At 40.5% G+C, this 15,189-nt stretch overlaps 1 protein-coding gene across 2 annotated transcripts; it reads right to left on the bottom strand.

The window, feature by feature from the left end:
- Positions 1 to 5,117: 5,117 nt before the first annotated feature.
- sub1b (SUB1 regulator of transcription b) lies at positions 5,118 to 14,639 on the bottom strand. Of its 2 annotated transcripts, none has more exons than XM_079686541.1 (5): positions 14,554 to 14,639; positions 12,835 to 12,904; positions 12,464 to 12,583; positions 9,248 to 9,356; positions 5,118 to 5,665 (listed from the first exon to the last, which is right to left on the bottom strand). In XM_079686541.1, the coding sequence occupies exons 2-5, from the start codon at positions 12,901 to 12,903 to the stop codon at positions 5,586 to 5,588; spliced, it is 378 nt and encodes a 125-aa protein (XP_079542667.1). In that variant the 5' UTR covers position 12,904; positions 14,554 to 14,639; the 3' UTR covers positions 5,118 to 5,585. The 2 variants fall into 2 exon arrangements, with proteins under 2 accessions (XP_079542667.1, XP_079542668.1); XM_079686542.1 differs by having other exon boundaries at positions 12,835 to 12,907; positions 14,554 to 14,610.
- Between the last annotated feature and the right edge of the window lie 550 nt (positions 14,640 to 15,189).

Below are 15,189 nucleotides of genomic sequence, written 5' to 3' on the forward strand. Positions count from 1 at the left end.
AGATGGTGCTGGATACTGTACTCACTGCAAGGACACTTTTATTTGTGCTGGATATAGACTCGTGCAGAATCTGCAGATGCTGATCACCACAGGTGGCAGAAGGTTTCTTCAGAGTGCAGTTGTCAGGTTGATGCCCCCTGCCACACTTCCAGCATCTTTTATTGTCTTTTATCCATGCTGTTATTTGTGTGGTTGTCAGCTGGCTGAAGTCTGGGCATGAGCTCAGATAGTGCTCTTTACTACTGCAGAATGGACAAAAGGGTTTGAAACTGTCCCTTTTCTTGTCTTTAGTTGTCTCTTTCTTCCCAGAAGAAGATGCGTTAGTCAGTAAAGCACTTATCTGGGACTCGATCAGTGCCATAATAAACTGAAGATTGAGGTTTTGAGGGCTTGAATGGTTTCTGCTCCTTGTGCTCTGAATGTGGCTTGTCCGCAGTGTAGCTCTCGGTAGCGTGCCTGGATATCTGGATTGATTGTGATTTCCTCTCTAACCACACAGCAAGATCAGGGAGTGTGTAGGTGTTAGTAGTGCCACTCTGCAGAATGCCTTTTGTTAAACAATACTCTGCAAAGCTGTCCCTGTATGAGGATGGGAGTTTAGCAAGTAGTCTATCCACATGAGAGCCGCACAAGAGTTCACTTTTAGCTGCTCCATCCAGGCTGTTAAGCAGACCAACAAGGCTATTTACTGACAGAGCAAAGTCCTCAAAGCTCCCTGCATTTCCATATTTCACAGCAGGCGCATTAAGGATGGTGTTTATTTCACCTTGCACTAATTGTCTGGGCTGTCCATAGCGCTGCTGCAGCGCCTGCATGGCCTTGGTGTATGGCATGGGGTCATGGACATCCCTCTTGGCTATTTGGAAAGCGCTGGGGAATTTGAGATGATCTGTGCAACTCGATTTTGACAGAATAACAACTGGTGACTTCTAGAATTGTGTGAGTAACATTCTGTTTTTAGACTTCTCTGTTTCAGTGTGTGTACTCTGTATAAATGCTCTGTAGTTGATCTGACTGAAATTGTGATTCTAAATCTCAAAACCGCTACAGTATCTGTAAGGCAGAAACTTGGGACAATTAATTTGACTGAAACCTTAAAACTGAACTAACTGACTGCCAGGTTTAACTTTGATTTAAACATGTGTAGAATACTAAGAGCTTTATTGAGTAGGTGTAACTCTATTAAGGGTTAAACTCATAACTTTATAACTTAGGGGTTAATGTTATTGGAAAACCATTGTGACACTGAAAATACAATAACAACTCAGGAGGGAGCCAGTCTAGATTTCCTTTTGAGGGCCACCAGCTGCAGAGAGTTAACTAATTAAAGGGGCGTGGCCCCACAGCTGCGAGAACTCAGCAATCAGGTGTCCATTTTAGGCAGCACTTTCCTGGAGCGTCAGCTCCAGCGTCAGACAGACAAAGACATTAGAGTCCTGTTGGAGTCACGAGGGAGGCAAAGAGGAGGCAAATCCTACTTTGATTGAGCTAAGTATCTCTGGTATTTTTTTTTTTTCTTTTTTGCCCCTCATGCTATAATCATGTGTATTTTCTCCATTCGTTTATGTGTCTTCCCGCAATTATCACTGGCCCCATGTATCTCCTAATCAATATAACCGGCCTGCTCTCGTCTATCCCACATGCTCCACTGAGATCCAACATCTAGTTTCAGGTGGCCTGTGGAACTGCCAGTCAGCTGTTCCTAAGGCTGACTTCATCTCTGGCTACGCTTCCCTGCAGTCTCTGGATTTCCTTGCTCTCACTGAGACCTGGATTACTCCATCCAACACATCCACCCCAGCAACTCTCTCCACAGCATATTCCTTCTCCCACACACCCAGCATTTCCCTCTTCAAGCTACCTAACTTCACTCCTTCCACCTTTGAATTCAATGCCGTCACAGTAACCCATCCTATACAATTAACCATTGTTGTTCTCTACCGTCCACCAGGCGCCTTGGGGGACTTCTTGGAGGAATTAGATCATCTCCTCTCACACATCCCTGAAACTGGCCCTCCCGCTGTACTTCTCGGAGACTTCAACCTCCAGACAGGGAAGATATCTGAACTAACATCTCTTTTAACCGCCTTTGCTTTCTCACTGTCTCCATCCCCACCAACTCATAACGCTCATGTCCTTGATCTCATATTCTCAAGGAACTGCTCTACTTCTAACCTCTCTGTAAACCCGCTCCACACATCCGATCACTTCTTCCTTTCATTCCCTCTACCCCTTTCCAAACATAACAAACTAATCTCTTCTAATTCTGCACCTGTCCGCCGCAACCTTCGTTCCCTCTCCCCCTCTACCTTTGCCTCATCGGTGCTCTCAGCCCTCCCTTCCTCTGACTCGTTCCAACTCCTGCCTCCAAACTCTGTTGCAGAAACCCTCCTCTCTACTCTCTCATCCTCTCTGCCATATAGATAGAATCTATCTATATGGCGCTGGCTAAGATAAGATAACTTTAACAAGATGCCTGTGTGCTTAGTACCAGGTTGTTATCATACCAGCAATGGGTCTTGCTCGTTCTTTCGCTTCCCGTCTGATGAAAGGACCAGGAGTGGCTGGATCAAGTTAGCTACCTAGCTAGTAGCTAGCACGTTAGTTAGCATTGCAGCCTTGTCATTTTTATTAGCCTTAACATGAAGTAACATTAAGTAACCCAACGTGTTAAACAGTAAGAGTAGTAGTCATATTTCGTGAACCCTTTGAAGAGTACTGTCACACCGGTGTGATCATTCTATAATACACAATTTAAGCCCGGGGGAGGAATGCTAACGCCACATTAGCATCTGCGATCTTTTCTACTTCACGCTATCTGCACAAATGGTTGACATTAAACATTAAAAAGACCAGGCAGTTCAGAGAGAATCAAAGGAAGGCAGGCAGGCAGGCAGCTTTGCATTAGGGATGGGAATTTGAAAGCAAATGTATATTTGAATATTCGACCACCCAAAAAACGGTTAACCGACATGTATTATCCTATAAAAAAAAATTGGGTAAAAAAAATAATTAAACAAATTTTTTTTTCAATTTTTGGGGGAAATAAATACGTACATGTTCAAATAAGTGTAGAAACCAAGTCGAATTTGTCAAATGTATTGAATTGGTGATCACAGTTTGACAGCTATAGGCCTACAGCTTTCATGTGCGGAGGCGATTCACAATCAGCCCAGCTGTAGAGAAGACCCTCTCAGCTGGAACGGAGGTTGCGGGTATAGCAAGGTATAGCATGTATAAGTGTATAAGTTTAATTTGGCATAGTTTGACCTCTAGACCGCACTCACTAACCTGGTCGAAATATTTCCACACATTACTCCTTTTTGACGCCATGTCTGTGTAGGACTCTTCTTAGAGTGTAAATAATTACCGGACTATGACTGGTAAAATATGTTGAATACCGGCAAAACTAAATCTCTGTCAAAATGTCTATGTACTTTGCCGCCACACACGGTTGCCAAGCAGCGCTTATTGTTGTTTAGGCTGGCCACTCATGTGTCGCGAGTGTTGACAGGGGGCGGGGGAGTACGCTCAGGAACTGTTAGCGCCGGAACCTCGCAACGGCTGCGGAGCGCATTTGCGCCACATTTGGGCCTAAGATGAGGTTTGAGTCTGCGTGATCTGCGTGTAGGGAGGGGCAGCAGCCATATCATTGGCTAGAACTAGCTAGATCTGATGGATTTGGACATAAACACGAGTGAAGTATAACCGGACGCGAGAGAGAGAGATCAGCACCTGCAGCTCTGCCCGCTGTGAGGGACCGGTGAGCGGAGCAAAACACACCTTTAGACGTCAACTAACACATTTAGCTATGGCACTGTCATATATATATATATATATATATACACACATTGAATTATTAAATTTGATAATATGTAATCAACTTAGGCATCCCTCCCCAAAAAAATAAATAAAAACGTGTTTCATTGTGGTGATAGTGAGGGTCGTCAATCCTTTTGTTGGCAAGACAGTAGTGACGGCCATCTTGGTGACGTGTGTTGTTCTGCTAGACCGGAGATGTAGTTCATTCAGCGTTTCACACAAACAAATGTGTTACTTCACAGTTTTACGGCATATTTTTTTTTTTTGGACTTGCAAAATTATCTTTTAAATTGACAAACATCACGTGTAATTCGTGGCACAATTAAAACGGGATTGAAAGATAATATTTCTCTCTCCATTGACTTCAATACATAATTTTTCCGAAATAAGGTCCCATGGAGGTCCACCGGAAGGGGAGGGACTTTGCCACTCTATTAGCTGGCCTATGCTGTCCTCTATTGGCCAAAGGCCGCAACAGAATGGCGATTTAAGTGACACGTTATTACATAAAATAATTAACTATTATAAACAATGACGCATGAACAACATACAGGAATGCACACAATGAAGTCTCTATAATAACTACAATATAAAGAACACTGCATACATTGGCCCCTGCATCAACTTAGCGTTACATTGTTCATTATGCAAGGTCAGGGAGCTTGCCTGGTACGGCCGCACCTCATGCTGGCCTGTCCCATAGCAAAGCATGGCAAAGTTAGCGGCTATTGTTAACTGCCTTCTATTGCAGAGTAAGCTCTGTATTATGAACATCAACCCACCAATAACAGAACTAGGCAATAATATATGCACTTACATTTTCATGCACGCACATGCATGTCCACAACACACAAAATGAACAACACTCTCATTTGTCCGATCGCTACTAGTGTCTTTGCGATCTTGTTACGACAACAAGTGCACGTTAGTGCTGCAACATGGTTGAAACCATTTGGGCCTATGTTAGGGGGTGCAAGGAATAGTCCAAGTAATGGGGGAGTTTTATACAGCTACAATGGGTGAACTGTTTGGTATTTTGAAAAAAAAACTTCACAGACATGTTTTGTATAGGTATGGCCCTACAATATATTTTTCAAATATAGCATTATAGGTCCACTTTAATTTGTACTTTTACTTACATCTTCATTTGGACTCTTTCCTTTCTTTTCCTGTTTCACTCGTATTACTGTTGCTGCTATAACACGTGAATTTCACTATGAGAATTATTAAAGGCATGTCATTACGTATTCATATATAAGCGTTATACAATTCTTGAAAAAAATACATTTGTCACCTTGTTGTATAATCACAATCATTTATTTTAAAACATAACCCATGGTCCACCAATATCCGCTGCAGGGACACCATGATTCGCTGCAGGGACACCATGACTGGACTCGGCTTTTGGAAATATAAGCACTGATAGTGTGGTAGATATGACAAAGGTCAGTGAAAACAAAATCTTATGATTAAATGTTCATGGTATTCAAACTGAACAGCAACTTACACATGTAGCTAGTGCCTCTTTTCTTTATTCAATACAAAAACATCACTGTACTCATAGACTCTACCCACCAGTATTGATCACACATCTACCCAGCCGCCCACCCTCTACTTCAGCTGCTTTAAAAACAAGTACACACAGAAACCAGACACCACTAGATCTACAAAACTATAGCCCATTAGAAAACATCGACAGGCTATTTACAAAAACGCTTAGCAAACTAACATAATGAGTTAACACAGAACATCAAAAGGAATGCTTATGATCTCTTTATGGCGTCATCAATTTCTGAAATCTGGTCCTTCAGTTGGTTCCACTGTTCAGGATTCAGGGAGATACCTACGAGAAACAGAGGGTGAAACCGAGTCCTGCTCTGCAACCGCAACACGTTCAAACATCAACAGGTCCAGAGGGGTGCTTAAGTCAGATCACTGGGTTAGGTGTTTATAGTGGTGGAGGAATGCCTCCTTAAACCTGAAAATGAGTCAGCATTTCACCACTTCCTGTTCTATTGTCTCTGAGTCAACAATTGCTGTAATGTATATTTGTATAGAAGCCTGAAATAAGGTGTGTCGTTAACACAAGCTGTAGAGATTTTAATGTTTGGTCCTACGAGATGAAATACGTCAGTGAATACCCTACGGTGATTAGTGTCTAAATCAGACTACTAATGCTGCGTTCACACCGGATGCGATGCGATGTTTGGGGGCGGCGCGATTACATGTAAAGTCAATGCAGAGACACGGACAGACGCAGATTCGCTCCGACAACGATCATGAAGCGGTGCGAATCACGCGATTGAACGGTGCCGCGTCAAACGCGAGTGTTCAATTTTTTCAACTCGAGCGTCAAATTCACATGACGCGTTCCCGTGAAGGTAAATCAGCATTGGGATTCCCTCTGACGTGCTGCTGCTGATCAGTTGTAAAGATGGAAGAGATGATCGTTGTGGCTGTCAACGGTATGTTTGTTTTGAATGACGCGATAAAACAAACTGCAAGCCGCGGTGAAACTTGAGCGATTGGAATGCAAAGCGAATATTCGCATCGCGTCCGGTGTGAACGCAGCATTAGACTAGAGCGATGCGATAGGAGCGAAGTGAATATTCGCATTGTGTCCGGTGTGAACGCAGCATAAGACTGTTCTGTCCTTGATGTGTGTTTTTGGTGTATATCTGTCATTTATGTGTTTCTTGGCTGTGTTTTGACACCACCTTGTGGTGGTTGGTTGACGCTGCTGCTTTCTAGTGGTTTATTCCAGTGTTAATTTTGTCAACGAAAACTATGACGAAAAATGTTCGTCAACAACCTTTTTTACATGACTAAGATGAGACGATGACGAGCTAAAAATAGATTCTTGATAACGAAAACTTTGACGAAATGTATATTTAGTTTTCGTTGACGAGACGGGACTAAGGTGTTAATGGTGGACTAACGGACATTCAAAATGCAGGGTATTTTCCCCCAATTGTCCGTCTTGTCTGTCAAAATGTATCTTACGTTTCTAACTTGCAATATCATTATTTCCGCTCTCTTCACTCCAGAAGAGCGATCTCCCTGTGTCTCTCTGTGTGCGGGGCGCGGGGCCTAACAGACATGCTGCAGCGGCACACAGAGATCTGCCGGGGACGGAGCGTTCAGAAGGTAGTGGGACACATGCTGGAGTCCTTCAAATTTGAATGACTTTGTATACTGCAGGGTAGCTTGTGAATTTACTCCAGGTGGAACTAAAGTCTGATGTAACACTTGATTAGGTTTCACATCATGCATCCACATCTGTAAAGTAACTAAAGGTATTATATACATGTTGTAGAGTAGAAACACAGTAGCAACACATTTAAATACTCCAGTAAAATACAAGTACCTCAACATTGTACTCAAGTACAGTACAATATTTTAACATAATTATATATATTTCATTTATTTCACATTTTAAAAAAGCAATTAATTCGGTTAACAATTTGTTAGTTTTTCCCTTTAAACAAAAAGTAAATACAAGAATACTTTAAAGTACCGGATCGATAAGCAGTATCGATAAGACTAGTAGTACCGTAGAAAACTTTAACGATACCCATCCCTAGATATTACACAAGTAAAGTGTTAAGAGAGTGAAATGTTGCTTTACGAATTTCAACACTTGATACTGTCACATTGATTCCAATTTCAGATAGGCCTACCTGTATTTGCCTAACTGAATTGGTTTAAAGAGAGAAAACATTTTGACTAAAAGTTGACTAAAATGTAATTTTTTCATCGACTAAAAGTAGACTAAAACGTTTTGAGTTTTCGTCGACTAAAACTAGACTAAAACGTTTTGAGTTTTCGTCGACTAAAACTATGAAGGATAGGAATGACTAAAATGTGACTAAAACTAATAACCATTTTCGTCTTAAGACTAAATCAAAAACAGCTGCCAAAATTAACACTGGTTTATTCGATTCCTGTTGCTAGGAGAACGAACTTGTTTGTTTCCGAGTGTGCTCCACGTGTAGCTTGGGTTGTTTCACGAACGGACATCTGCTCTCCATGGGCTGTGCTTCGTATTTCCCGCTGGTTCACGCATCGTCTGTGAGTGTTATTGTCCGACAGGCTGTGGCTTCATGGGAATATGTTGTATGTAAAATGTTTATGTTTGTAGGAATGCAGTGAGTATTCCTTGCGGCTAAGCTACTAGCGGCTAGGCGGATTAGCTTCTCAGTTTGTGCGCCGTAGCTCATTGTGTGAAGTATTCTGTTTATTTAGCTCGACAGTCGGGCAGTCAATAATAAACTGTTATGTCTGTTCTGTCTTTAGTTTCGCCAAGTAAAGAGACTTCAGTAAAACTGACAACTGCGCTGGAGTTTTCTTTCAACCGGTTTAACTGGATGGATAGCTAGCTCAGTGCTAGTGAGACCCTTACAAAGACCATCACCTCATTTTAATGTATAGTTCATTATTTGTTTTGAATACAACAGATGTTTTTAAATGGACCCAATCCAGTGAAATAACAAACCATTTTTATTATGACTGCCACTTTTTATTGATTAAAAATGTAATTAATTTGAATTTATGAAGCCATTTTGCTCTTTTTGTGTGTGTGAATTGTAAATTGTACTGTGTGTGTTATTTTATCCTATTGCAGTGAGAAATACACATTTCCATTATATGTAAGTTTAATGGATAATTACGTTTTCTGAATCTGAATCCAAACGTCAAACATTAGCCGCCTTTAGCTTAGCGGTGGTGATGAGGGTCCTGACTACGGTTTCCAAATCCGAGTTGCCCATTGATGCATGTTTTAAGCAAAAATATGGTTTTATTCCCCTTGCAAAAGGTAGTTGTTGCTCTTAAAGAACTACTGGAAGTTTGTAGAGTTCTCCGGTCATTTGCCCATGCTGGCTTGAAGATGAGCCTTCAATTCATTCCATTAGTAAAACCTTCAAAGTATAACTGTACCACTATTCATGTTTATGCTCGGTCGTGAATCCAATTGAGTTCCTTAGCATAACATTTGAATCTGCTGCATGAAATGTAAAGTGTATGAGCTGTATTACGAGCAGGTGTTGCAGAAGAAATAAACAGGTCAAATACAAATATAAACATACAAATGTATACAACTAGTAAATGTATGTCCTCATTCCTCTCTTGCTTCATATGCAGCAACAGTGTTACTTTGTGATGTAATAGTAATGGCCTATTGAAGGATGTAGGCAGCATGCAATCAGTCCATTTTGTGCAGCAGGAGAGCCAAATGACCCCCAACTGTGGAAACGAGCACAGAGCCCGATGCACAAAACTGTTGCGGGAGCTGTTATCTCTGAGAGTAGTTTTTCGCTTTGCTAATGCAAACAAAAGCTTGGCTCTGTCAAACTTCATCAGTGGTACACCCCTCGTGTGTAGTTTCAGATAAATATGGACTGTGTGTGGATGAATGAAACCTTACCTTTCTTCCCCGGCTTCATCTCCCCATCCGAGTTTGTCCAGTACTCTCTGACGTCAATCAAGACTTTCCCTTTGAAGTCCCTGACGCTGACGTATCGCATCTTTCCAATCTGTAAGAAGCAAACTGACCGTCACAAAACGTTTTTTCTTCAGGAGTTTGATTTATAGCTTTTAGAATACAACAAGTACTGAACAATACCTCTGTCCACACACAAACTGAAGGTAGAATATTGAAGGCAACAAGACACTGTGCCTATTATATGAGATTTTTTTGTAATAGAGAATTACAACCACATTTGTGACCTGCTCTATCGAAATCAGTCGCATTGACCCGAAGACACATTTTGAGTTATACACTGCTGGAAAGAGGAGATTCCTAGCGTTTTAATGATATCAGGATTGTTGTTGTACTCCAAATATTAAGCTAAATATGTCACATGATATGACTGTCACCAAGCCATCATTTCTCTGGAATCCATCGATCTGATTGATTATGAGCGGCTAATAAATGATCAAAGTAGTACGGAGGGAAAATATTTTGGTTTGGATTACTGGTCTGGGGGAAGCTCGCGAGTGTGTGTATACGTGTGGGTGTGTTTGTGTATTTTTGCGTTTGTGTGTATTGTTGTTGCTGTTGTTATGCCTGCTGTGACGTTACGTTACTCCGTTCTCCGCTTGTAATTATGCCGTTACAAGCTTCAAAGTTGTATTAATCATCTGAATTTGCCAAAACAAGTTTAATATTCTGAAAGCCAAGGCTTTGTTTATTTGAAATCAGATGAAAACAAACAGTAACGGACCCTGCCGTGTTATCTATGATTACTATACGCTTACATTGATAATGTCAGCGGAGGGAGGAGGGGGCGGCGCTGCGGAAGAGAAGAGTGGAGCCTGTCATCTTCCCTTTACAAGCTTCAAAAATGTGTTTATCTTGTGATTTTGGAAATAAAAGTTTCCTATTTTGAAAGCCAAGACTTTGTTTATTTAAAATCAAACAAAACACCTGAACCCAGAAAAACTAGTTTTTTCACGCAAATCCACGTTTATTTTTTAAATGAGCCGTTGCGACTTTTGACTGATTTCGATAGAGCGGGTCACAAATATAGTATTTAATGCAGGATATCACTCACTTTTCCCCTTTAATAACTCTGAACAATTTGTACATATTTTACTCTACCTCTGTACTAGATTTAAATGTAACTTGCGCACTTGTATAATTTAAGTATACAGTGGGGCCAAAAAGTATTTAGTCAGCCACCAATTGTGCAAGTTCTCCCACTTAAAAAGATGAGAGAGGCCTGTCATTTTCATCCTAGGTACACTTCAACTATGAGAGACAGAATGGGGGGAAAGAATCCAGCAAATCACATTGTAGGATTTTTAATGACTTAATTGTTCAATTCCTCGGTAAAATAAGTATTTGGTCACCTACAAACAAACAAGATTTCTGGTTCTCACAGACCTGTAACTTCTTCTTTAAGAGCCTCCTCTGTCCTCCACTTGTTAACTGTATTAATGGCACCTGTTTGAACTCGTTATCAGTATAAAAGACACCTGTCCACAACCTTAAACAGTCACACTCCAGACTCCACTATGGCCAAGACCAAAGAGCTGTCAAAGGACACCAGAAACAAAATTGTAGACCTGCACCAGGCTGGGAAGACTGAATCTGCAATAGGTAAGCAGCTTGGTGTGAAGAAATCAACTGTGGGAGCAATTATTAGAAAATGGAAGACATACAAGACCACTGATAATCTCACTTGATCTGGGGCTCCACGAAAGATCTCACCCTGTGGGGTCAAAATGATCACAAGAACGGTGAGCAAAAATCCCAGAACCACACGGGGGGACCTAGTCAATGACCTGCGGAGAGCTGGGACCAAAGTAACAAAGGCTACCATCAGTAACACACTATGCCGCCAGGGACTCAAATCCTAAAGTGCCAGACGTGTGCCCCTGCTTAAGCCAGTACATGTCCAGGTCCGTCTGAAGTTTGCTAGAGAGCATTTAGATGATCCAGAAGAGGATTGGGAGAATGTCATATGGTCAGATGAAACCAAAATAGAACTTTTTGCTAAAAACTCAACTAGAGGTGTTTGGAGGAGAAAGAATGCTGAGTTGCATCCAAAGAACACCATACCTACTATGAAACATGGGGGTGGAAACATCATGCTTTGGGGCTGTTTTTCTGCAAAGGAACCAGGACGACTGATCCGTGTAAAGGAAAGAATGAATGGGGCCATGTATCGTGAGATTTTGAGTGACAACCTCCTTCCATCAGCAAGGGCATTGAAGATGAAACGTGGCTGGGTCTTTCAGCATGAGAATGATCCCAAACACACCGCCCGGGCAACGAAGTAACGAAGTAAGAAGCATTTCAAGGTCCTGGAGTGGCCTAGCCAGTCTCCAGATCTCAACCCCATAGAAAATCTTTGGAGGGAGTTGAAAGTCCGTGTTGCCCAGCGACAGCCCAAAAACATCACTGCTCTAGAGGAGATCTGCATGGAGGAATGGGCCAAAATACCAGCAACAGTGTGTGAAAACCTTGTGAAGACTTACAGAAAATGTTTGACCTCTGTCATTGCCAACAAAGGGTATATAACAAAGTATTGAGATGAACTTTTGTTATTGACCAAATACTTATTTTCCACCATAATTTGCAAATAAATTCTTTAAAAATCAGACAATGTGATTTTCTGGATTTTTGTTCTCATTTTGTCTCTCATAGTTGAGGTATACCTAGGATGAAAATTACAGGCCACTCTCATCTTTTTAAGTGGGAGAACTTGCACAATTGGTGGCTGACTAAATACTTTTTTGCCCCACTGTATATTATTTTATGTTTGTATATTTTGTTTAGTAGTAGGTTGGTCAAATACAGTAAATCAAACGTGTTCTTTATATTTCATATAGTTCTATCTGTTGAAACACTATAGATATTTTTGTTTCTACTGTTCATTACTGTCTATTTTATATTTGAATGCATTTTAAGTCAGTGTAATGCTGTAACAGCTTTAACTACTTCAGATCAATAAAAGTAGATCTAAACTAAATAAAATGTTATTCAATTAAGCATTGAAACTTCAGAAATGTAAAGTGTACACAGTATAGCACCTACATTTAAACTAGATCTGTGGAAATAAAAAAGTACAGAGATGCAATTAAAAAATGTGCAGAGTTTGAATATTCCATGTAAGTAGAGCAACGGGACCCCCACCTGGAACATGTTGTCTACAGCATCACTGCCGCCCTTGGAGGAGCCGCCTGACTTGGAGCTCTCTCCACTCTTTACTTTCTTGACTGGTTTCTCTGGTGCACTGGACTTCTTTCTTTTTGCCTAAAAAAAAAAAGACAAACTTTTCAAATTCTTGCCCATCCTTTCTAATCCAGGGCCAACTGTATATGGATAGAAAAGGCAGAAGTTTTATCAGCAGATTTGGAGAAAGGAATGAATGACACAAGCAGTAAAAGGAAGCACTGTCAACTATGGTCAACAATTGGATTTATTTCACTATTTCATGAAATTAATTCTTAGCTCGAGCCACCTTTACTCATAGTTGACTCCACTCCTTCAGTATGTATACAAACCTTGGTTTCTGCTTCACTATCAGAGTCACTTCCAGATGTGGAGGGCAGTCTTTCCTTTGATTTTGGCATTCTGCTGACAGAAGAATCAACTATCAGACCTCTTTATACTGCAACGTATGCATGCACAGGTATATTTTATCTTAAAAATATTCATCATTCCATTTAGTTGCCACATAATCTCATAATACAATATCCCAATATGTGTAACTTAAACAGAACACATTATGAAATGCAAGTCTCCACTGTGATCATGTATCCATAGGCACTATGAAGGGCTCTCTCCAGCCAGTGTGGACAGGAGAAAAGATTACAGCGGCCAGTAACTCTGCATGTTGGTATGAGAATTGTATTAGGATACACTACAAAACAATTGGAGTATTAGAACAGCAGGTACAATAATATTTGTGTCTGTACAGCGTGTTAGCCACTGACATATTACAGGAGCTGGATCTGTAATAGGTGATGATATTCAGTGCAAAAACATCAGCAACAGACTGAACCATTTTGCAATGATCGTTTTCATTTGATTTACTTTTCATTATTAGATGTATAGATATATTATTTACTAATTCAGAGAGCATACGTGTACAACCCCTCCACCTGGACACAAACTGTTTGACCCTGGACGAAACCTCTCACCACATGAACAGCTTCTTCCCCTCCGTTACGGCCCCATTAACAAGGCCCGAGACCCCCACTGACACAGACTATTATCCACCCCAGAAAAACCTTTTGCATGAATGCACATCAATGCGAACAAAATGCTGTTATTTTTAAAAGTGTAAATCCTGCACAACATTTAGCACATCTCTGCTCCACACTACCTCTTTTTAAATCTGCACAGCTCTACACTTGAATATAGTATCATATTGTATTTAATTTGACTGTCCTCAGTTTCTTACATATTTATATTTTGTGTAATATTGACTTTTTCTATTATTATTCATTTGATACAATAGTTTTTAAATGGCTTTTATAATAGTAATGTGTGTTGCTCTTTTCGTGTAAGGGTCTATGAATGCAGCATTTACACAAACACAAATTCCTCGTTTGTGTAAAGCTACTCGGTAATAACAGCGACTCTGATTCCGTTAAATTGCGTTCTGACGGCATGGTGGTGGTTTCCAAAGGTAGCAGCATTAATTAAGAAAAATATAAATAAATTAAATCCAATAAAAGATATTCTATGAAACGGACAAGATTGTAAATAATGTTTATAAAGCAGCGGGGGGCATATGTTATCATCCAGATTGTAAGAGAGAGAATAATGAATTTGAGAAAACGACCAACCTCCGCCATCAGTCCCGTATATTGTGGTCACGGTGTAGTGTATTATTGAGGCGTTTTAGCGCTTTAGGATGCATGTCTCTGAATTCTTTCACGTTGTAAGAGCCTAACGTGCAGTAGCTTCCCGCCCAGCGTTAGCTACTACCCTGAGACTTAGTCGTAAATGCCCCATATTAAGTTCCCCATGAATGCACTATAATGATACCAGCTAATAAGCTACAAGCTATCTGGATAGCTCTGTCACGGTGGCTAGCGTTAGCAGAGCTGAACCCCAGCACATGTACTCTGCCTGTGTGTTTAAGATAAATGGACGTTCTTTAACTAGTGCACTGTAACAGTTCATATGCTGCGGAACACCGACTTGCTCTATTGAACTAACCATCTTTGCACTGACACGTTTTAGCGTATTATTTAGAAACTGTCAATGCTTACATGATGTGATGTAGCTGAGCGGAAGTCTTGACAGGAAGCGGAAGCTCAATGATTTTCCGGAGCGCGGGCTGCCCAAAAAAGAAGCTTCGCGAGGGTTGGGTTACATTTCTAATACAATGTGATTACCAAATTGATAAGTTACCTGTTAATGTATCAACTTTTCATAAAAAGCTCTTCTTACCTGGAAACACATTTTGACCAGCAGTTACTGCATTAGAACAACTAGGATAAGAGATCAGAATCAGAATAACTAGGCTATCCGTCCCACAGAGGGGATATTAATTTGGAAGCCTGTTTACGCCACAGAAAAAAAGGGGGGAAAATCCTGTAAGTCAATATATTGACTTAGCTATCTCAAAATATTGACTTAGCTATGTCAATATATTGAATAGCTATGTCAATATATTGAGTTAGCTATCTCATTATATTGAGTTATATATTTTTTTTTTATTGAAACAATTATGTCAAATACAGAATAAGGCACATAGACATCAATGTTCATCATATAAGTCAAATCAAGTTTTATTTATATAGCACATTTATAAACGATTTTTGGTCGAGCCAAAGTGCTGTACATATAATAAAAATAGCCTACAGTAGAGACACTTCAGAGTATCAGTATGAGAAAAAACGACA

The sequence above is a fragment of the Notothenia rossii genome (assembly GCF_949606895.1).
Source record: "Notothenia rossii genome assembly, chromosome: 6".
Classification (NCBI taxonomy): domain Eukaryota; kingdom Metazoa; phylum Chordata; class Actinopteri; order Perciformes; family Nototheniidae; genus Notothenia; species Notothenia rossii.

What these genes read in the sequence shown, in the direction of transcription:
- sub1b (XM_079686541.1), bottom strand. Translation starts at nt 12,903, where the DNA reads ATGCCAAAATCAAAGGAAAGACTGCCCTCCACATCTGGAAGTGACTCT. An exon ending in ATAGTGAAGCAGAAACCAAG is followed by an intron (nt 12,584 to 12,834) that starts GTTTGTATACAT and finishes TTTTTTTTTTAG; the next exon opens with GCAAAAAGAAAGAAGTCCAG. An exon ending in GATGAAGCCGGGGAAGAAAG is followed by an intron (nt 5,666 to 9,247) that starts GTAAGGTTTCAT and finishes TGTTTCTCGTAG; the next exon opens with GTATCTCCCTGAATCCTGAA.